This window comes from Anabrus simplex, chromosome 6 (assembly GCF_040414725.1).
Source record: "Anabrus simplex isolate iqAnaSimp1 chromosome 6, ASM4041472v1, whole genome shotgun sequence".
Lineage (NCBI taxonomy): Eukaryota > Metazoa > Arthropoda > Insecta > Orthoptera > Tettigoniidae > Anabrus > Anabrus simplex.
The window spans coordinates 230,177,967-230,201,106 of record NC_090270.1 but is presented as its reverse complement, the minus strand read 5'-3'; the positions used below and the strand labels follow the sequence as shown (position 1 = coordinate 230,201,106).

The window sequence follows — 23,140 nt, the reverse complement described above, 5'->3', positions numbered from 1 at the left end:
ACACCAACCCTATATGGAAGGATATAATCACTATTGCGAGTTTTTTTATGGTAGTGGGTAGTGTAGCATGTTGTCTGAATATGAAGAGAAAAGTGTTGGGACAAACACAAACACCCGGTCCCCGGGGCAGAAGAATCAATCAGAGGTGATTAAAATCCCCGACCCGCCATGGAATCGAACCCGGGACCCTGTAAACTGAAGGCTTCAACGCTGACCATTCAGGCAATGAGTCGGTCACGGATACAACTGTTATACAATATTGAAATCCGAAATTCCATTCTGTGACCCCATTTGTTTAAACTTTAGGATTTCTAGCTTAATAAGACTACGTTTACAGGTAGCACTGATGTGTTTAGCGGCGGCATTATTATACGAAGGCCATTTCTCCTATCTATATGTTGTAAATAAGGTTGGTTGTCTTATTCCTGGAATACATATTAGTAACCGAAATGTTTTCATCACCCTAACATCTCCTCTCTCTACGCCCTGACAACATCTCTTTCTCTTCTTCTCTCCTCTTCTCTCAATCGCCCTTCGGGGCACAGGGCATACCCTGCCCAGTCCAGATTACGGTAAGAAGATTGCCACCACCAACCAATACGTCAAGCAACGGGAAGATGTCACCACCATGAAACAGCACTCAAAGCCTCAAAAGGCTGATGGGCTACAATACTCACGGAGCAGGCCCCGTCTGCTCCAATGAGATGGCTCTGACTGGACAAGGAAGAGTGAAGAATGACCCAATTTCTTCTTCGTAACAGAAATGATGGGTGAAGAAAAACAGCAATAATACATGGAGCAACCTTAACAATTCTATTATTATTAAGACAAAACAGTTGAAAATGAGACAGCTCCCGCATTTGGAACACAAATTCACCCTCTCCCGCAGAAGGTCTGTCGTTATAGGCTACTAAAGAACTGCAGTTAAGATTGGGAATATACAGGATGGTCGGAAACAACGTGAAGCGGGTATATCAGCGTTAGAGGGTTGGTAATACTGATAAATAATTTGAAAAAAGTAATCCGATATCGCGCACCATTGTCGTTTTTTTCAGCTGCTAAAGTTAGTCCGTCAGATCGCTTCACGGGCGAATACAAATGCGCTTTGCGGGACAGTGTTGCTAAACCTGCACGTGGCTTAAGACCGGCTTCAGAGCACCAATCGAAGAATAAACTTCGCCAGGAGAGGGATTTGAACACGGACCTCCGAGATGACAGGATCGCGCCACAGCACGTACACTACAGTGACACCGGCTGAAACCCATGTTGTGTGTTTGTGTTCGATGCATGGTTCTCAAGGCGGTCTGAAGGCACGCGTGGAGTTAGCAACACCGCCTCGGAAAGCCCATTTATATTCGCCCGCGAAGCGATCTGATTGGCTAACTTCAGTAGCTGATAAAACTACAACGGCGTGAGATATCGAATTAACTTTTTTAAATTATTTATCAGTATAACCTACCCTCTAACGCTCGTGTAACCCGTTTACGTTATTTCCGACCATCCTGTATAATGCAACTCGAATATCGTTGGTTGCAGTACAATGTTTAACCATTTCTACATTTCTAAGTAAAAACAGTATATTCATTTTCCGGCGTTTCATGAAGCGGAAAAGTCCTATCCAATAGGCTAACAATTATTTATTTATTTATTTATTTATTTATTTATTTATTTATTTGCTTTTATTTATTTATTTATTTATTTATTTATTTATTTATTTATTTATTTATTTATTTATTTATTTATTTATTTATTTATTTATAGAAATACGTTGTTAGTAAATTATATTATTAAGTATTGTGTTACTAGAATTCCTGGTATTTTAAGCGGTGATCTCAAACTCGGCCAGCTACTGTAATGCAATGTTCTTGAAATATCAAGAGAACGTTCCTTAGCAACCGACAAATGTAGGACAATTATTTTCAAGCGATACACAAAGAACATACACATTCTTTGGCTGGAATTCGCTAATAGCTTCCAATAAAATTCCTCATTAATACACATGACATTTGTAAGCAGCGGAAGACGAATTTCATCTCTTGAATGTTATTTCTTTAAATGAGTGAGCAAATATCTTTTGAGAGAGAGCTTTAGAAGGTTGTGGCTTCTCCAATAAAGTTTGGCCTCGCCCTAATGAGATGGCCTGGGAACGCAGATCTCACTGGACCACAATCTGCAGCTTCCTGTGGGCTACCTTCCAGTCACAATGATTGAATGCTTCCTCGGCGGGCTAATAATGAGTAGCAGTAAACTATATAACGTGGGAAGATTTTCTCAAAGAATGAAGGCACCATACCGCACTTAACGTGCACAGAATAACCTCAAGGGTTTTAAGCACAATTCAAGATCATTACGAGTAGTTTGTAGCGGTGGCAGTAACCCACGTACAGGTCTCGGCAATATACTTAGCATTATAATGACTTTATATACCGAGGCGTGACAAAGCTCCTACAATTAGCTCGGGGAGTCTTGTTATGGATTATTGCTCCGCATAAAACCTATTAGTGTCGCATAAATATCAGTCACCTTGTCTGGAGATGGAAGTGATACGGAGAAGTGTATCACATCAATACGACATTGCTACAGGACTAGCGCACGGTAGAAAGCTTCGCCCCATCTCAATAGACCGGCCTGTCAGCCAGATAACCTATCGAGGAATTGCTTAATAATGTACTTTACCACTGAATGGTCAGCGTTCTGGTCATCGATCCCCGCCTGAGCCATGTGATTTAACCGCATATGGTTAATAACTAGAACTTGGGGACTGAGTGGTTTTTCTATAACTGACAGAATTGTGAAATTTGTTGTATAAGGCATGATCTAAAAGTTTCCGTTTGAGGGTGTTACTGCAGCGGATATGCAACGTAGCGCGACTTCGATGCGGGTATATAAGGGTGGACATGTAGGCAAAGGGATTAGCGTGGCAGTCGTGTCGTGGCGAGGTGCGTGTGTTAAATGCGACCACGTGAACTATGGCAACGTTATTACCAAATGCGTCCAAACAGGACCAATGTACTGTTATTATATTCTTGGCTGCCGAAAGGACAAACAACGGTGGACATTATTGGAGAATGAAGACTGTGTATGGGGCAGAATGTCCGTCGAATACTAACATTATGGAATGGTGCACCAAGTTCCATGCGGGTCGCTTTTCGACACAAGACGCAAAGGTCGTCACGCAGAAGTTGGAGACACTCGAGCACCCGTCCTATAGTCCTGATCTCTCCAAATGCGACTATCACGCCTCCAGGCTCCTCAAAAAGGCCTTGTACGGTCGTTGCTACCTGTCGGTCGAGGATGTGCAGCAGGCGATTACGATCTTCTTCACGCAGTAGGACACGGTGTTTTACCACATGGGAATTTTCAAACTGGTGCGTCGGTGGGATGAGTGCCTCAATGCTCACGGCGATTTTGCCTGATTGGCATCCCGATTCAGGGCTGTACGGCTGTCGAACGGATACTTTTTGAACGCCCCTCGTATTAGAAATTATCGTCTCTTGGTTTTGTCTATCGCACGTTGTTATTACTAAACAATTTAATATGGAACCCTTGGTTTAAATTTGAAGAATTTTGAAATGCTGCTACTGGAATGATTATTATAGGGCGTTTGACAAACTGCGACTCGGTTGGCTTATGTAATTTCCGTGATCTAATATGTTATTTCGTCCTGATTTAAAAATATCGTCACTTTTATTTTCTTTACCAGTGGTATCCTTTGATTGGCATACTTTTGGAAACTAAGAATTACATTTAAATCCTACTGAATAGCCCTGCCTTTGTAGAGAAGCTGTATTTTTTTTTTTTTTTAGAAATATTGGGCAATTTATAATTTTTTGTTTATCATTCGATGAGTAACACAATTTTGGACAGATCTATCAAAATTCTACATTAAAATAAAACTGTTGCCAGTGAGAATTTCGTTCGTAAGTCTATAGAAGGGGAGTGTGTGTAACTTTAAATCTTTTGCTAGTGGCTTTACGTCGCACCGACACAGATAGATCTTATGGCAACGATGTGATAGGAAAGGCCTAAGAGTTGGAAGGAAGCGGTCGTGGCCTTAATTAAGGTACATACCCAGCATTTCCCTGGTGTAAAAATGGGAAACCACGGAAAACCATCTTCAGGGCTGCCGACAGTGGGATTCGAACCCACTATCTCCCGAATGCAAGCTCACAGTCTCGCGCCCCTAACCGTACGGCCATCTCGTCCGGTAACTTTAAATCTACTGAAGAAAGTTGTGACAGTGGTGTGTATTTCTTGTACTGTAATTAATTGTTTGAGTAATAGCAGTACAGGCAAAACCCTCAGACTGTATGGGTGATATACGTGAACAGATTAATTCTTGAGTGGCCTAGTACGTACTGGAGGTGGATATGGGCTCATGGTTCATTAGCATGCAATTGTCTCGAACATTGCCTGCTGTAGGGGACAGCTTTACAATTACCAGCACGTATCTCCCATTGCTGACTTAATGCATAGGGATATATGGCAGAGTCACTACATGAGAAACATGGCTGACGGTTCACTCACCACTAATTTTGTGGTCGAACTTTTTGACCGTTTTCCTGCACAGCATAATTGAAGGCATGCACGTAAAATGGATAGAATGAAGAATTTCTCAAAAGTCTCAGAAAACAATGTTGATAGTAAAAATTCACGTTTTAATTCCATCTCTTACATAAGGGCATTAATTATAATGATTCAAGGAAATTTACATTCAACCTTAAAGCCACAATTAACGATCAATTTACGTTTTTGGAATTATTTATTTAGTCACTTTATATCGTCCAGATTGTCCGGCTCAATGGCTAAATGGTTAGCGTGCTGGCCTTTGGACCAGAGGGTTCCGGGTTCGATTCCTGGCTGTGTCGGGGATTTTAACCTTAATTTATTATTTCTAATGATTCGGGGTTTACGCACCGACACAGATAGGTCTTGTGGCGACGATGAGATAGGAAAGGCCTAGGAGTTGGAAGGAAGCGGTCGTGGCCTTAATTAAGGTACAGCCCCAGCATTTGCCCGGTGTGAAAATGGGAAAGCACGGAAAAGCATCTTCAGGGCTGCCGACAGTGCGACTAGAACCCACTATCTCCCGGATACAAGCTCACAGCCGCACGCCTCTAACCGCACGGCCAACTCGCCCGGTTTAGAATTCACGAAATGTAGGGCCCCATCCTCATAGACGCGCAGGTCACCTTTTTTGCGTCACATTGAAAGACCTGCACCAGGCCTCTCCGGACGCCACACGGCATTATTACCGTCCAGATTTGGTTTCTCCCCCGGACTTAGCGAGGGATCCCACCTCTACCGACATTTGGTCGGGGATACAACTGGGGAGAAGGGCCAGTATTTCACTGAGGCGGCCTCACCTGCTGTGCTGAACAGGGCCCTTGTACGGGTTGGGAAGATCGGAAGGAAGCGGCCGTGGCTTTAGGTTTGGTACCATCCCGACATTTGCCTGGAGAAGTTGGAAATGACGGAAAACCACTTCAGGGATGGCTGAGGCAGGGATCGAACCCTCCTCCACTCAGATGACTTTCCGAGCTAGATAGACCTTGTTCCAGTCCCTGTACCACTTTTCAAATTTCGCGGCAGAGCCGGGAATCGAACCCGCACTTCTGGGGGCTTTGTTCAAATATATTCTAAAATATACCGGAACATTCAGCTTATCAGGAGCCTCCGTGGCTCAGGCTGCAGCGCACCTGCATCTCACCGCTGGATTCCGTGGTTTGTGCTGGACAAATCGGAGGTGGGACAGGTTTTTCTCCGGGTACTCCGGTTTTCCCTGTCATCTTTCACTCCACCAACACTCTCCAATATCATTTCATTTCATCTGTCATTCATTAATCGTTGCCCCAGAGGAGTGCGACAGGCTTCGGCAGCCGGCACCATTCCTATCCTCGCCGCTAGATGTGAGCTTCATTCATTCCATTCCTGACCCGGTCGAATGACTGGAAGCAGGTTGTGGACTTTCATTCAGCTTATCAGCTTATGTTATTTACATACATCTTCATTATAGATTGTTATGCCTTTCAGCGTTCAGTCTTCAATCCTCTGTCGATTAACTAAGGGCCTGCAGAATTTGCACCTAGTTCTGTGACTCGTTTCTTTGCGTACCTCCTATCTTTGAATAATTGAAAACTGAGTTTAACCATCGTCGTCTTGGTCTCCCTCTTTGTATCAGCCATCATTCACGCTATCTTCATAACTGTCACGTTAAAAAGTATGAATAAAATATGTGTCTACACAACTTTCACTGCCGTGCAACAGAGCAGATCTGAAAACAGACTGATCTAAAGCTGATTTCGCCCGATAGCTGACTTCTTTCTTACAGAACACCGTTGATCACAACTGCAAGCTTACTGCATTAGCTTTGTCGCACCTTGAATCGGTTTCACCTTCTATGGTCTATTACCATTCCGGAAGAATACACATTCTACATACTTGAAATAATCCACCATTCCAGTTGAATGTATCCTTAATTAATTAATAAGCAGTTATTTTTGCTATTGGCTTTACGTCGCACCGACACAGATATGTCTTATGGCGACGATGGGACAGGAAAGGGCTAGGAGTGGGAATGAAGCGGCCGTGGCCTTTATTAAGGTACAGCCCAAGCATTTGCCTGGTGTGAAAATGGGAAACCACGGAAAACCATCTTCAGGGCTGCCAACAGTGGGATTCGAACCTACTACCTCCCGAATACTGGATACTGGCCGCACTTAAGTGACTGCAGCTTTGGAGCTCGGCAATTAATAAGTTGTTGACCAAATCAAAATCTCTCTCTTCATGACACTTATTCTATCCTTTGCCTCTCTCATAGTCGACCAATATCGGATACCATAGAAAGTAACAGAGCAAACAGTAGTGTAATACATCACCTAGTTCACGTGACCTTTCAACCATTTCCTACAAGTACGAGGTGTTTTTCCAGTCCATCTAATTTTTATCCCGTAAAGGTTTTTAAGTATAGGTAGACATTTACTTCTATTCTTGTAATTAGGCGTAGTTCACACAAGAAACTACGGGCGGACTGGATGGATCTGAAGATAGAATCGTTGACCTTCTGAGCCCAAGTTACCGGGTTCGATCCCGATTCAGTCCGGTGGTATATGAAGGTGTGTCTGTAGATTTTCCGGCACGTAAATGAACTCCTGTGGGACAAAATTCTGGATACTTGTCGTCTCCGAAAAATAATTAGTCTGACGTAAAACTATATTATTATTGTAATTATTATTAACAAACTACAATTCGTCAAATTTATCCTCCTAAAACGACGATTGATTATTCTAATTAAAGTGTTTCATCACTTTATAGACGATATATTCTGTAGTTCGTTGCATTATTGCATTGCTAACATGAGTGGAAGAAAGTCCCGTGCGGGTAAAATGCTGGAATTCATGGGTGGTCTGATGACCAAACACTTGAGTTTGAATGGACCTAACCACGATACTTGAGGAGCACTCGAAAGGCTGTTGACACGGTCAGTGTGCCATGAATAATGCATGACGTGGTTGCAAGGTCGAAGGATGAAGAGTCGCCCACTCTGCGAGTTTAAATAAGACACCGGAATAGTTCACCATGCCAGAGACAATGGGACCCTTCATACGAAAGAAGTATCCACCTCTCGTTAATAAATTAGGAGCTTTAATACCAAAGGTTCAACATATAATATGTGCCCGCCTCCGTACTGTAACGGTTAGTGCTAATAGCGGCCGTCCTCGGAGGCTTGGGTTCGATTGCTGATCCTGCCAGAAATTTAAGAATGACAGGAGGGCTGGTATATTGTTAAAATGGTGCATGCAATTCACTTCCATTGTGGGTGTGCCTGAAGAACGCTACACTACCTCGGGGCAAGGACACGAGTTTAGTTTATTAACATGGAATATCATTAAAAGAAGACCGAGTGAGACTTGATGGTAGAGTGAGATCTTGATTGGAAGTAGATAGATTAGACCACGCTGTATTCTTACACCCTTGTTGTTCATAGTTTACATGGATCATCTACTGAAAAGTATAAAATGGCAGGCAGGGATTCAGTTAGGTGGAAATGTTGTAAGCAGTTTGGTGTTTGTTGACGACTTGGTTTTAATGGCAGACTGTGCTGAAAGCCTCCAGATTAATATCTTCGAGTTTGAAAAGAAGATTTAAGAAGAAGGTGATGTCGATAGGGGAGAAACTTAAGAAGATTGACGGTCAGGTAGGAAATACGAAAGAAGAGCCGGTATATTTTTTCCACTTTTTTTTTTTTTTTTTTTTTTTTTTTTTTTTTTTTTTTTGCTAGTTGCTTTACGTCGCACCGACACAGATAGGTCTTATGGCGACAATGGAACAGGGAAGGGCTAGGAGTGGGAAGGAAGCGGCCGTGGCCTTAATTAAGGTACAGACCCAGCATTTTCCTGGTGTGAAAATGGGAAACCACGGAAAACCATTTTCAGGGCTGCCGACAGTGGGGTTCGAATCTACTATCTCCCGAATACTGGATACTGGCCGCACTTAAGCGACTACAGCTATCGAGCTCGGTATTCTACTATTTAGGATGTACATTCTCCTAAGATGGTACGGCTCTTTCAGCGTAATGGCTTTCCGTTCAGAGTACCCCGGTTCGATTCTCAGCCGGACCGAGTATTTTAACCACGTGTGGCCAATTCCCCTCACTCAGAGACCGAAAGTTTGTTTGTCTTAATATACAGTTTAATTTGCACACAACAAACTACACGTTAACTACCACATAAACACGCTGGAATTAATACATCTCTCCACGTAGGATTGGGGTCAGGAAAGATATTTGTCGATGTATTCAAAATACGATTGCACTTGAGCGAGGCTGAGCTAATGTTTGTTTATCGCAGGTGATTTACTTTTACAGTTGTCGGAGACGCCGAGGAGCCAGGATATTGTCCCGCAGGAGTTCCTTTACTTTACTCTACAGGCACAAGGCTGGCGTATTTGAAACACCACCAGACAGAACTGGGGTCGAACAGCGGGGCGAGCAGTGGACCCGAGTACAGTATCACATGAGTCTCGCATCACCCGCAAGACAAGGTGGATTTTAAAAAAAAGTTTGTGATTGCTAGAAATGCAAAAACAAAGGGGAGAATTCAGAATAGAATGTGTGTTGATCATTCATTGGGTTAGAGAGAAAGGAACCACTGTATCAACAAGGACTGATTTAGCGCGCTACTGTACCTGGCGACAGAGCCGGATCAGAGAGCACCGGACGTAAACAACCGGTAGTTCCTGGCATGATCGTGTGCAGTTTTATTTTGACAATCAATGCCGACTGCGGAGCGGCCGGCGATAATACCAGCGAGAAATAAAGACTGCGACGCAGTGGACGGCCAGTAGCAAACAAAACAATAGTGTCGGCGAATTGTTGAGGACCGCGACGGGTAAGCTCCTAGAAGAACCTGAAAGCTGATTAACAATGGAACAGATGCCCAGAGTGATGGAAAGGGGAAGTACTAAAATCATCTACAGGCCTTTATAAAGAGCATGAGTGGCGCACGCCAGTCAGTCTGGAGTCAGTCCTGAGTACATCGGTCGCAAACAGAATTAAGCCGCACGAGACGGTGAGTGAGTCCGTCAGAAGGCTGCGTGGAGGTAAAGAAGGTTTGTTATTGTGAACTCTTCTAGAACTACACTGCGCTATGATAAACGGTGTTGAGGACCAGGAGCTCGACACGCCAGAGAGAGAGATGGGGGGGGGGGAGAGGGAGTTATTTTACGATAGTGAGTAGAAACTCTACGAGTGGAAAACTCAAATGTTAGTGAACTTAGATCAACTGTAAATAGTAGTTGAATAAATTTAGTGGGTAGTAAAACACACTACCTCACACTGTAGTAATTCTAGTTTAAGAACCCCAGTAATCTGCCACAGTAGTTTAAATACGTAATACCACACTCTTCAGGTTTCTTAAATCGTTTCTTTGTTTCTTATGGTACAAATTGACTGTAGCTCCTTTCCTTGAAGATTGCCTATCAATTTTTTACAGTTCGATCACAATATCAGTTATACTAGCCTAGTCTACGCTGTTTCAGTAAATAAACCAAGCTGTCCACAGTCAGATCACAAATATATTTCTCGATAGTTACTTTCAAATGACTCTTATATCATCTTCGGGCACTACTCTTGAGGTAAAAAGTAAGACTTACGTCTTTCATAAATGAGGAGTAATTTATCAGTCACCGGAAGCAAAAAAAGAGTGCTGTTATGATGCAGAACGTTTTTTGTTCGCAGTGTCTACCAAGCAAGGAAACTGTTTTAGTTCAGTTATTTCACTATGTACCATCTTCTAGTAAAGGTTCGCGATCTTGAATTTGGGAGCAGCGGTGCGGAACAGAGACACAGCACTCAACTCGTACTGATCCCCGAGATCTTTCAGCCTCAAAAAAGTGGTCTGCTAGGTCTCCTATATCCTCATATCCTTTCCTGGTTGACAAATAGCAGGGTACTTATCATTCTCCCATTATAGGCTATCGCCGAAATATTCCAGCTTCCGCTCTTCGATGGTCAAACATAACTTCAGCCTTCTTTCCCAGTCGATCCAACATCTCAGAATTCCGGATTCTGTCCATCCACGAAATGTGAAGCATCCGTCTGTGCATCTGCATTTCGAATACCTCTAGTATCTCGCAGAGAGCCTGGGCAAGTGTCCAACCTTCAGTTCCTTGAGTAACGTTGAAAAAACATGGGCGTGGAACAAACGGAGCCTTAGGTTCAGCTGTAGGCTGTGGTTAATGAGAAGTTTCCCCATCACCATGATGATGCTTCTCGCCCCTTCGATTCGAACCCCTATTTGCTGGCTACGGTCCCTATACTGGTTGTGGTAACATCCCAAGTACTGGTAGTGGAATAAATGTATAAATACGTATATTTCAATGAGACTAAAAGAGCTTCTACTAGCATATCTACTGTATTTTGCGGGCAATTATGGATACCACAACAAGTACCATTATTATTTCTTGTCGTTTTTTTCTTCAGTCGACTGCAAATACTATTGACCACAAAAATTAGTGTGGTGATTATCGTCGCAAAATCGAATAACTTTCTGTACTAAATGATTTTTCTTTATACAGTAACTGACATCAAATAGTTTGCCAATATTCGGAAGTTTCGCCAGGAACGGACTGAAATTCTAAATTCACGACTTGAGTATATCAAATTTTGTGACTCTAACAATTGTTGCATCAAAAGGAAAAGTAACTAATATTTTCGGTCCGTTTTGACACAACAACGACTTGGTTAATAATTTCGTGTGGCTATTTCTAGCCTGGTGCAACCCTTGTAAAGAAGACCCTCCGACGAGGTTGGGCGGCATCTGCCGTGTATAGGAAACTGTGTGTTTTTGTAGTGGATGATGGTGTTGTGTGTGATGTGTGAGTTTCAGGAATGTTGGTAACAGTGTAAACACCCAGTCCCTGAGCCAAGGGAATTAACGTTTTGTTGTTAAAATCTCCGACCCGGCCGGAAATCGAACGTGGGGCCTTCTGAACCTCTGAATATTCAGCCAAGGAGCCGGACTATAACTCCTGTCCTCGTCCCGAGATGGTGCAGCTCTGTTCAAGCACACCCCGAATAGAGGTGAGGTAGGGTACATGTACCATTTTAACCATATACCAGCATTCCTGCAATTCTTGAATTTCTGGCAGTACCGAGAATCGAACCCGGGGCCCCGAGGACAAGTAATAGTGCTAACCGTTACGTTACAGAGGCGAAGGTCTTGTTGAGAACAGAAGAATCTGACAATGTCCCTTAGCACCAAAAATAATTGAAGGGATTTCAATGAGATTATTATTATTATTATTATTATTATTATTATTATTATTATTATTATTATTATTATTATTATTATTATTATTATTTATGATTGTTTTTACGTACCACTAGCCGAGATAGCCGGAATTTTGTTCCACAGGAGTTATTTTACGTGCAGTAAATTTACCGATTCGAGACTGCTACAGCTGGGCATTTTCAAATACGTCCGGACAGACGAACTCTCCATCTTGGGCTCAAAAAGCTAGTGCTCTACTGTCTGAGCCACTCAGGCCGTCATTATTATTATTATTATTATTATTATTGTTGTTGTTGTTGTTGTTATTTCTCCACCTGCGAGAAACGTCCATCTTCACCTGAATGAGATAAGAGTATTATTTTTCTTGTTCAATCAATCTGTCACTCACCATTGATCTGCATTTAGGGCAGTCCCCCACATGTTAGATCATCTATCAGCTGTTAACATAGCTTTTTCTTGAATAATTTCAAAGTTGGATATTCATCTCTTGATAAATTATTCCTATCCGTAAGTCATCTTCCTATGAAAGATTATTTGTCCCAATTTGGCCTCTTGAATTCCAACTTGGCATTAAATGGGATTTTTTTCTATTCAGACTTTGTCCGGCCCCGCGGTGTAGGGGACAACGTGTTCGCCTGTCATCCGGCGGCCCCGGGTTCGATTCCCGGCCGGGTCAGGGGTTTTTAATTGTAAATGATTAATATCCCTGACCTGGGGACTGGGTGTTTGTATCGTCCTTAACGTTCCTTTCCCCACATTCAACACTTTATATCTCCACCTTTTACACACATAATATGGTGCAAGTAGGGGCAAAAGATTTTTATAACCGGGCGAGTTGGCCGTGTGTGTAGAGGCGCGCGGCTGTGAGCTTGCATCCGGGAGATAGTAGGTTCGAATCCCACTATCGGCAGCCCTGAAAATGGTTTTCCGTGGTTTCCCATTTTCACACCAGGCAAATGCTGGGGCTGTACCTTAATTAAGGCCACGGCCGCTTCCTTCCAACTCCTAGGCCTTTCCTATCCCATCGTCGCCATAAGACCTATCTGTGTCGGTGCGACGTAAAGCCCCTAGAAAAAAAAAAGATTTTTATAGGTCGACGCCCCGAACAAATAGAAAAAAAATAGACTTACCCTTAGAGCAAAAATACCCACCATCATATGACTTTTCTCCCTTTTCTATGTGATTTTTAACGTCATGCCGAGAAGTAAATTTTTACGAGCCATTTCTATTAGATGGCAGCCGCCGTAGTGAGAGAGTGACGATGACATTCCCTTTCCTTCAGTTTCCTTTTCCATCCAGTATTATTATCTCCCTCTTTTATTTATCTCCTCCATATGTTCTTCGCTTCGCCCACACGGCGGCAAGTTAAAAGGCATTGACGTGCTGTAGTAATAATAAATACAGACTCGTGTATACCTTGCACCGCATGAGATATGTGATCACTGTTACAGGAGCAGCAACGCCCTCCAGTGTACAACCCAGAAGACTACGCCATGTCTCTGCGGAAGTGGGGTCGCCGAGGTTCTGGAGGAACTCAATCTCAACTCTATGGGAGTTCTGGAACTGGTTCGATCGCAGGAGATATCGAGGCTAAGAGCAAGACACTTCCCATCCAGCATCAACCACATCCGTCTCCAGGAGGCTCTGGATCCCGCAGCGCACGCAGCGTCAAGGAGTCCAAAGACTACAGGAACCCGATCCTCACCCCAACTCCTCTAGGAGGGGAGATGAGTCTACGGCAGTTCGCCAGCGTCTCTGAACTGCTCAGTAAACTCAGAGCGGATCTACGACTGTCCTTCCCTAGGTGAGTGGAACAAGATTTTTTTTCTCTGAAGTTTGACGTCTTATTAAATAAGTTAGAGCAAGCTAGCTAAATGTTCACATCACGTGCCCGCTCTCGACCAATGTCGGTGAATTTATGAAGGCAAGGAAGTTTATTTCACCCTGCCGCTAATACCAGCACCTAAAAGATTTACAGTGTACACAATATCAAGTGTTCGCTCTTTCCAACCTTGTTTAAATCCATCAATACAAAGGGCTTAAAAAATGTTTTATTTAATCTATTAACCCTTCAGTTGTGGTTTATCCCCGAAAACTCGGTGAGGGATCCCACCTCTACCGCCTCAAAGCCAGTGTCCTGGAGCGTGAGACATTTAATCGAGGATACAGCCGGGGAGGAGGACCAGTGCCTCTCCCAGGTGGCCTCACCTTCTATGCTGAACAGGGGCCTTGTGGACGATAGGCAAGGCAGAGCGAAGGAAGTGGCTGTGGTCTTAAAATTGGGTACCATCCCGGCATTCGCCTGGAGAAGAAGTGGGAAACCACGGAAAATCACTTCGAGAATGGCTGAAATGGGAATCGAACCCTCTCTACTCTCTTGACTTCTGGAGGTTGATTGTACTCCGTTTCAGTCCTCGTACCATTTTCAAATTTGGTGGCAGAGATAGGAATCGAACCCGGGCCTCCGGAGGTGGCAGTTAATCAGACTAACCACTACACCACACTGGCGTACGTATAGTGCAGACAAAAAGGTTATGTAAACACGGGTCCTGAAATTCGGGAGTGGCTCAGATGGTTGAGGCGCTAACCTTCTGATCCCAGCTTGGCAGGTTCGATCCTGGCTAAGTCCGGTGGTATTTGAAGGTGCTCAAATACGACAGCTTCGTTTCGGTAGATTTATTGGCACGTAAAAGAACTCCTTCGGGACTAAATTCCGGCAACTTGGCGTCTCCAAAAACCGTAAAAGTAGTTAGTGGGACGTAAAGCAAATAACATTTGTTATTATTTGAAATTCGTAATTGCTAAAATACCAGATCCTCAAGTATTTTAAGTTGTAATATTATTTGCTAGAATCCAGTTTGAATTTCCCGTAATGATGCACTTTATACATTTATTTTACAAGTGTTAGAAATGCCCACCTCTTTCCATGTTTCAGGCTTTTCCCCGTCATCTCATTGCGTTACGAATACGCTCAAAACTACCTGGTAGTGTAGGCATCCTTTGACAAGCCAGCACAATTCTTGTAAGTGTTGCTTTATCTCAGCAGCAGTCGTGTACAAAACGAAGTTAAACATCGTTTAAACGGAGCGAGCGAGGAGGCCAAGCAATTGGTCCACATCTACCTATGCAGTGCCTTAAGGTGCTCACGAACACAAACATTTCATTGCGCCGGGGAGCCATCGGGTAAAAAGAATATCCCTTGACAACGTCTTCAACTGTATTGTTTGGCGTTTGCGACTTTCGCAGCAGACAGCTTCTCACTTGGTCCCGTAAGGCTGAGCGAAACACGTACCTTTACTCGGACCCCTATCTTGTCTTTAGATACCTCGTAAGTGGAGGAAAACGAAAAATCGTAAAGCAGTTAATATTTTGTACTAATTACTATGATTATTATGTCCTGCTCCTTGACTGAATTGTCAATGTACTGGCCGAGGATTTCAGCTTTTTTGACTTGAGGAATTGGATGTATGAATTCTTCCTAGTATACGTCTCTTCATTTACATTCAACATACCACACTACCAACCATCACAGAAATACGCAATAGTGAATACTTTCCTCCACGTAGGGTTGACATCACGAAGGGCATCCGGCAGTAAAACAGGAGCAAATCTACATCGATTGCCGTCCTCAAGAAATTTGAAAAAGACGAAGAAGAAAAAGAACAGGATGATGTTTAGACTTACCAAGCTCGATAGCTGCAGTCGCTTAAGTGCGGCCAGTATCCAGTATTCGGGAGATAGTAGGTTCGAACCCCACTGTCGGCAGCCCTGAAAATGGTTTTCCGTGGTTTACCATTTTCACATCAGGCAAATGCTGGGGCTGTACCTTAATTAAGGCCACGGCCGCTTCCTTCCAACTCCTAGCCCTTTCCCGTCCCATCGTCGCCATAAGACCTATCTGTGTCGGTGCGACGTAAAGCAACTAGAAAAAAAAAGTTTAGAATTTGGACAGGAACAATTACTGCAAGGAATCCAGCATATCGTTCACGGAAATGCACGTAAATTATTTTCACAGAAGACGTTTAAGAATCTCGATCTCTTGGAATAAATTAATTCCAGCCGCTAGATCAGTTCACATAAATCACGGGAGTGGCGAAGTGTAACACTTATATTGTGTCTGTTCTCCTACAAAAACCGTGACAGCGTTAAAATAATTAGTCTGCCCGGCTTCAAGGTTGGAGTAGTTTAGCAAACAATAGCACACACACACCAGTATGTTACTACATCAGATAACGATCTTATAGAACTTCGAACCGGTTTTATGTCCAGTAAGGCGGATCGCGGGAAACAAATGCAACTTTTAAGTTTCAATAGGTAGGATAATCTTTTCTCTAATCTGAAGCTGAACTACAAGGAGTTATTATTAGTTCGAAGTCTAACTGCAGTAATAATAATACACACCGAGCGAGCTGACCGTGCGGTTAGGGGCGCGCAGCTGTGAGCTTGCATTCGGGAGACAGTGGGTTCGAACCCCACGGTCGGCAGCCCTGAAGGTGGTTTTCCGTTGTTTCCCATTTTCAGTTAGAGCCACGGCCGCCACCTTTCCATTCCTAACCTTTTCCTGTCCCATCGTCGCCATAAGACCCATCTGTGCCGGTACGAGATTAAGCCAATTGTAATAAAGGAAAAAGAGGAAGAAAATAATATATTATTCTGTTAGTGGTTTGACGTTGCACTAACACATTGAAGGTTTATGGCGACGCAAGAATAGGAAAGACCGGGCGAGTTGGCCGTGCGCGTAGAGGCGCGCGGCTGTGAGCTTCCATCCGGGAGATAGTAGGTTCGAATCCCACTATCGGCAGCCCTGAAAATGGTTTTCCGTGGTTTCCCATTTTCACACCAGGCAAATGCTGGGGCTGTACCTTAATTAAGGCCACGGCCGCTTCCTTCCAACTCCTAGGCCTTTCCTATCCCATCGTCGCCATAAGACCTATCTGTGTCGGCGCGACAGCAAAAAAAAAGAATAGGAAAGAGCTAGGTTTGAGAAGATAGCAGCCGTGACCATAAGTAAGGTACAGCCTCCACCCCCCAGTGTTTGTCTTGTGTGAAAATGGGAAACCAGAGGAAACCATCTTCTTGCTGCCGACGGTGGGATTCGAGCCTAGTAACTCCTGAATGCAAGCTCACAGCTATATTGCAATGTGTGTTTATACATCACACATTACGAAGGGTTTATACTCATAACAACATCATGCAGTCTGCTATGCAAAATCAACTGAGACACAAGAGAAGCATGAAGTTGATAATGTGGGATTTGAACACAAAATTATCGTTCATTATCTGGCATTGGCATTTCAATACCGTGTATCGCCTAGCCACTTAGGGCACCGAGGCATGCTTGAACACGACGAGACATACTCAGCACCAAAAGATCCAACTCGTTGTGGGGCAGATTATCCCACACTTGGATTGCAACCTCAATCATTTGCTGATGTTAGCAGGAGGATTAGACAGGTGGGCAATTCTCTCTTCACGTCATGCATGGTCAGGGCAGTTCGTCAGCAGAATATGCCGGCCACGCTATTCGCTGTATGCTATGCGTCTCAAGGACCTCATTGACCCTCTGGCTCGATAGTCACGAGCATTGTAAGCATTGTAATCCATTAGTGTTAAGCTCTCTCCCACAGTCGCAAAAAATCTTGTAACTATAGGTTGGAGGATGTCTCGGCATACCAGACCAGTCATGTTACCCTGGATAGGAGTTAAAGGTTGTGTCGTCCAAACATGATCCCACCCCAAAATATGACGGAACACCCTTCCTTCTGATGACGCAGCAGGACGAAGGGTGCGTTCCATCTCTCACCGGATTGTCTCCAGACTCTAATGTTCCTGTTGTATGGGTGCAAGATCATGGTGACATTTACAGAATAGAGCGTACGTTTTCACTGTTCATGTTGCCGTGGACTGTGAGTTGTTGCCCGTCTCACACGAGCTGCCCTATGGTGTGGTATAAGAACTTTTCGCACACGCCTCCTTGCTATAAGGCTGATTCTCCACGAGCAGGTAAAACGCTGCTGTTCGCCCGCCTGACCGCTCAAACTTTTTGCCTATTCTACACGAGCGGTTGAATTGACGCCTGTAAACAGCGCCAAAAACGCCGGCGACACACGCAGCCATTCTCCACCAGCGATAAACCTGCCATACTATAATGATGGATGTCGTACGAATAGGTTGTGTTGTCGGAGCTGTTCAACTACAGTTGCATTAAAAAATGAACCTGGTAAGAAAAGACGTTGGTGGACTCACCCTGCGTTATCGAATCGGCTCACCACTGGACAATTTAAGTTAGAGGCTCACTTAGTAGTAGTAGTAGTATGACCTGGTCTAGGATTACAATTTGCTGGGGCTGTACTTTAATTAAGGCCACGGCCGCTTCCTTCCCACTCCTAGCCCTTTCCTGTCCCATCGTCGCCATAAGACCTATCTGTGTCGGTGCGACGTAAAGCAACTTGCAAAACAAAAACAAAAGCAAAGAATTACAGTTTAGGCCTACTCCAAATTATAGAACCACAATTCACTAAATAATTCAAAATTCAACCCTGAAAAGAGCCGTTTCGTAAGAAAAGCTTCTTCTGCTTCAGTTTCATTTAATCTATGTTCATTTTATTCCAAATTGGCAGTGAAGAGGGGCTTTCTCCTCTGGCTTTGAGGAAGAATTTGCCTCCAAGACAGATAGTTTCTTCCCCCGCCAGTGTAGTGAATTGAGATTTTCCGATTCATCGTGTAGGCTATTCCTAGGAAACAGATTAGTAAAAGGGCATAGTTTTTGCCCTGGAACTCTCCACTATTCGACCCTCCGCCATCCCCGCCGAAAAAAAGACGAAGAGTGTTCACGGCACGGCTGTCTGCGGCTCTGAAAATTTGGATTGTTTGATCGGCAGCGTAGTACTGTTCGTTAAAAGTGAGAAAATGCGTGGTTTTTCATTTGATCGAGTATTTCATATGAAAACATTGCTTTTAATCGCGCCATTCCTACTGACATCATTGTAATGATCTATGTTCATTTCAGTTGGGAAAATGACTAAGACAGTCTTTCTGAGGATGTAAAAAGGCAGTGTCTGCCATTATAATCTAAACTCCCCAACCTGATTGTGACTGATGGTAGGCAAGCGGGCCTATCGTTACAATGAATATTCCCTAACACAGTCTTCATATGAGAAAAGACGTTTGGTGACTTTTCCGTCGCGTTTTTAGGGTAACATTAAGAGCTATGGAATTTAATACAATCTTGCTCACACCGTGTACACTACCTAACCTAGAATTCTGTATACAATGTAGAATTCCGTAGCGAAGCACGGGTACATCAGCTAGTAAAGAATATACTACACTTCAGGCAGTTCCTATCGTGCGACAGAGGCGGGTGAACTGCTCACTGCCGCCACGTTGAGTATGACTCGCTGATCTACCGCTAGCGGGAATGACGCCTCTGCTGGCGTTAGACCCGCCTGCCCGCTCATGGACGCGTCCACCCGCGGCGTGCAAACCGCCCGTGTAGACAGCTCTACAAATACCCCATAGTTCTGTTCCGCAAGCGGGTTTCTAGCGGGCGAACAGCGGCGTTTTACCTGCTAGTGGAGAATCAGCCTAAGTCCTCCGATTTTGCACTGTCGTAGGGTGCGGCCACACTTGCGGGAAGAAGACGCTGTGGTTTTATTGTGCTCTTGTTCGTGTTTAAAACTTAGGAGAATGTTAGACAGTGAACTGATAATTTTGGAGGTACAAAGGTGCCCGTGCCTTTACGACACAAAGGACAAAGACTTCAAAATCAGGGAAATGAAAAGAGATGCGTGGTTAACAGTAACGGGCGCTGTTTCGGGGCAGACGTGTGTAGGAGCACAACTTGTCCACTTGACCTGTCACTTAATATAGGATGGATCCAATATTTTCTTTGACGCCGACGACGACGAAGAACAACCAACGCAGCACATAACGCAACAAGGGAGTTATTTAAAAATAGAATGCCTTCCATATGCAGAGCAATGGCGATGTTTCGCTACTCACAATATACAACACACTGATAAAATCACGCCATACAAACACGCACGTGTGACCACGTGGCTTCGTCAAGCTGCGTGAAAAACACGCAGAAATCCAGCGTGAACAAACCGCAAGTGTAGCCGTAGTCTGATCTGACACATTAACGCCGGCGGTCCTCCGAAGATCTTGGGGAAATGAGATGGCAATAACAGCCATCATACAACGTGCTGAAAGCAACAAATACCGATCCTCCGCACGAGTTGTTTTGCGTGGATATCTCATCTGTTGTCAATCAGCAACCGTTTATGTCTTCTGGAACTTTCTTCAGACTCTGGAAACATCACTCTGACCATCCAACACCAGCGGTGACATCCACTTGTCACAAGTCGAATGCGGTCAGTAGCATGTTTACGTCAGTCCAGCACGTGATTTCCATACACTGCGGATCTTGCAAGTATGTCGTTAAACTGACCCACAAATGCTTCTTATAGAGCAAATATCGATCCTGATTGTCACGATGTGTCTCAGACATAGTTAGTTTTTAGAAACTGCCTCATGCCTGCTTAATAGTTTTTTAATTGGCTTTATGTCGCACCGACACAGATAGATCTTATGTCGACAATGAGACAGGAAAGGCCTAGGAGTGGGAAGGAAGCGGCCGTGGCCTTAATTAAGGTACAGTCCCAGCATTTTCCTGGTGCGAAAATGGGAAACCACGGAAAACCATCTTCAGGGCTGGTGACAATGGGGTTCGAACTGACTAGCTCCCGGATGCAAGCTCACAGTTGCGCGCCCTTAACCGCACGGCCAACTCGCCCGGATATCAGGGGTGTATAATGCAATCGCCATATTCTTAAAATACATCGATTTAAGACTATAACATTTGACGTGATAAACATCGGAAAAAGTAAGTAAACATACTACAGTTGCAGTGTTTCAGTTTCTTCTTTTTTCTGTGTGTACATGTGTGTGAGCATTCTGTAAGGAGTCAGACCTTAATCAAAGTACAATATTTTTGCTTCTCAAATGTTTAGTATGGTTAGGTAAGCTCAAAACACCGTTACTCTTCACAATATAACACAAATGAGGAACGAATCACGCTCTCGTGGATTGAGAAATATGCTGGATGATGGATTTCAATTATACTGAATGCCACAATGTTCATCAGAAGGTGAAAGGCTGACTGGGAGGTGATAATGAACAAGGAATGTAAATAACCCTACTTAAACGTCTACGCTTCTCCATTTCGCATGCTTGATGTATAGAACCGTTAAGGATAATAGCATTCACAATTTTTTTCCATAAACAACCGACAAGAAGCTATCCGCCTCATTGTCTTCAGTTAGCTGAATCCTGATGTGAAACAAAACCATACGGTGTACCGTATGAGACGAAATTACTTAGAAAGCGGAAATAATTCGTAAGAAAACGTTTATTCTAAGTACTTCCGCTATACAATTGTAGCGCTTAAATTTAGCATACAGTCCTCAGCAGACAGCAACGTAAACAAGGCTCAATTTTCCGCTATCTTATAAGACATGGACCAAGCACAACGCTCTAGATAGCAGAGAGAACGGTTCGATCATAACAAAAACGTCCTTCCCTGACTAATTCCTTTGACGCTTCTAAGCTACGCCAGGAAGAACTTGTAGAACAAATTTCGTCCACGGCTTTGTGCGCAACAACACTTATAGAACTGTTTTATTTACGTAATATCTTCTTCTTCTTAACCTCTTTACCCTCCAGGGTTGGTTTTTCTCTCGGACTCAGCGAGGAATCCCACATCTACCGCCTCAAGGGCAGTGTCCCGGAGCGTGAGACATTGGGTCGGGGATACAACTGGGGAGAATGACCAGTACCTCACCCAGGCGGCCTTACCTGCTATGTTGAACAGGGTCCTTGTAGGGGGACGGGAAGCACAACTTGGGATGAAAAGATCGGAAGGGATAGACAAGGAAGAGGGAAGGAAGCGGCCGTGGCCTTAAGTAAAGTACCATCCCGGCATTTGCCTGGAGGAGAAGTGGGAAACCACGGAAAACCACTTCCAGGATGGCTGAGGTGGGAATCGAACCCACCTCTACTAATTTGACCTCCCGAGGCTGAGTTGACCCCGTTTCAGCCCTCGTACCACTTTTCAAATTTCGTGGCAGAGCCGAGAATCGAACCCTGGCCTCCGGGGTGGCAGCTAATAACACTAACCGCCACACCACAGAGGTGGACATTTATTTAATATACAGTCTTTATGGATATATATTTTTCTAATATGCATAAAATGCATTCAGCCATGAAGTTCATAAGAAAGAAAAATTATGCTGCTTTAGATTTGAACATTTTCATGCAGCCACTGGATTAATGATGGGGGAGTTACAAGGGCTGCCTGTGGTCCTTGTTATGATCACAGTGGATATTCTGAAAATATGGGTTTCACAATCTGATGGGAAGTTCTACAATGACAGTTAAGTTATGTCGGGAACCCCCACATTGGCCGTATGTTGTCTGAAACCGATTCAAGCCCTTCGACGTATATCAAAGCCTTTTGGAGCATGATTTGAACTGAGCAACCTGAACTACCCTGGAGCTTTCTGACAGCTCCCTGCCTGTGAAGGGTGGCGGATTTAAGTCCACGGCTGCAAAGGTCCTCGATGTCCCTGTTGTCGAGATCTGATGAATACTGGTCCAGGGTCCGGGTTTTTATGGCAAGTCATAAGGGCCGATGGCCTAGATGTTAGGCCCCTTTAAACAACAAGCAAGAACAAACACATTGCTGACTTATACACGAATCCTTATCATAACACCTGAGTTTAAAAATTCATATTTATTAAGTAATTTTTTCGTCATGATTTGCCTTTTTTTTTTACTTTTAGGCCATTTTTCAATTTTGGTCCATTATTTTCTTAAAGTAAGGGTGTATCCTGCCCGAAGGCAGGTTCGAACCTTCGCAGAGGTGTGCCTGATCCGGAGTTTACGTACGGTAGGATGCCCAGTTCTTTTCAGCTCCTCCATACCCTTACCCCACCAACAGCGCGTGGCAACCCATCCAAATCTTGACCACGCCCAATGTTGCTTAACTTGGGAGATCTCACGACTACGGCCGTTGGCATTATTTTGTTATTTTCAGTAATTCGTTAAATTATTTTTGGTTTTAAGTAGTTTTTCTTAGTTCTGCATTATTATTTAGTAAGTTTAATTCCTTCATTTACGTTATTGTCGAAAACACCTAAGCAGGCCTCCCTGCACATCAACACAAAGGTTCAGCAGGTGTCACCCTTCAAATATCTTGGGACAGTAGTGGCTGAGCATTGCGATCCCAAGAATGAAATCTTATCCACGCTTAGGCAAGCCAAAAATTTGTTAAACAGCATAGGGCCTTG

General features: G+C 43.9%; 1 protein-coding gene across 1 annotated transcript in view; it reads left to right on the top strand.

Annotated features, from left to right (window-relative positions):
* mwh (multiple wing hairs) overlaps positions 1-23,140 on the top strand; it is a 516,688-nt gene that overhangs the window by 424,480 nt on the left and 69,068 nt on the right. Inside the window, exon 3 of the mRNA XM_067150265.2 lies at positions 13,244-13,596. Within this exon, the coding sequence (XP_067006366.2) occupies positions 13,244-13,596 (353 nt within the window). The remainder of the gene's footprint in view (positions 1-13,243; positions 13,597-23,140) is intronic.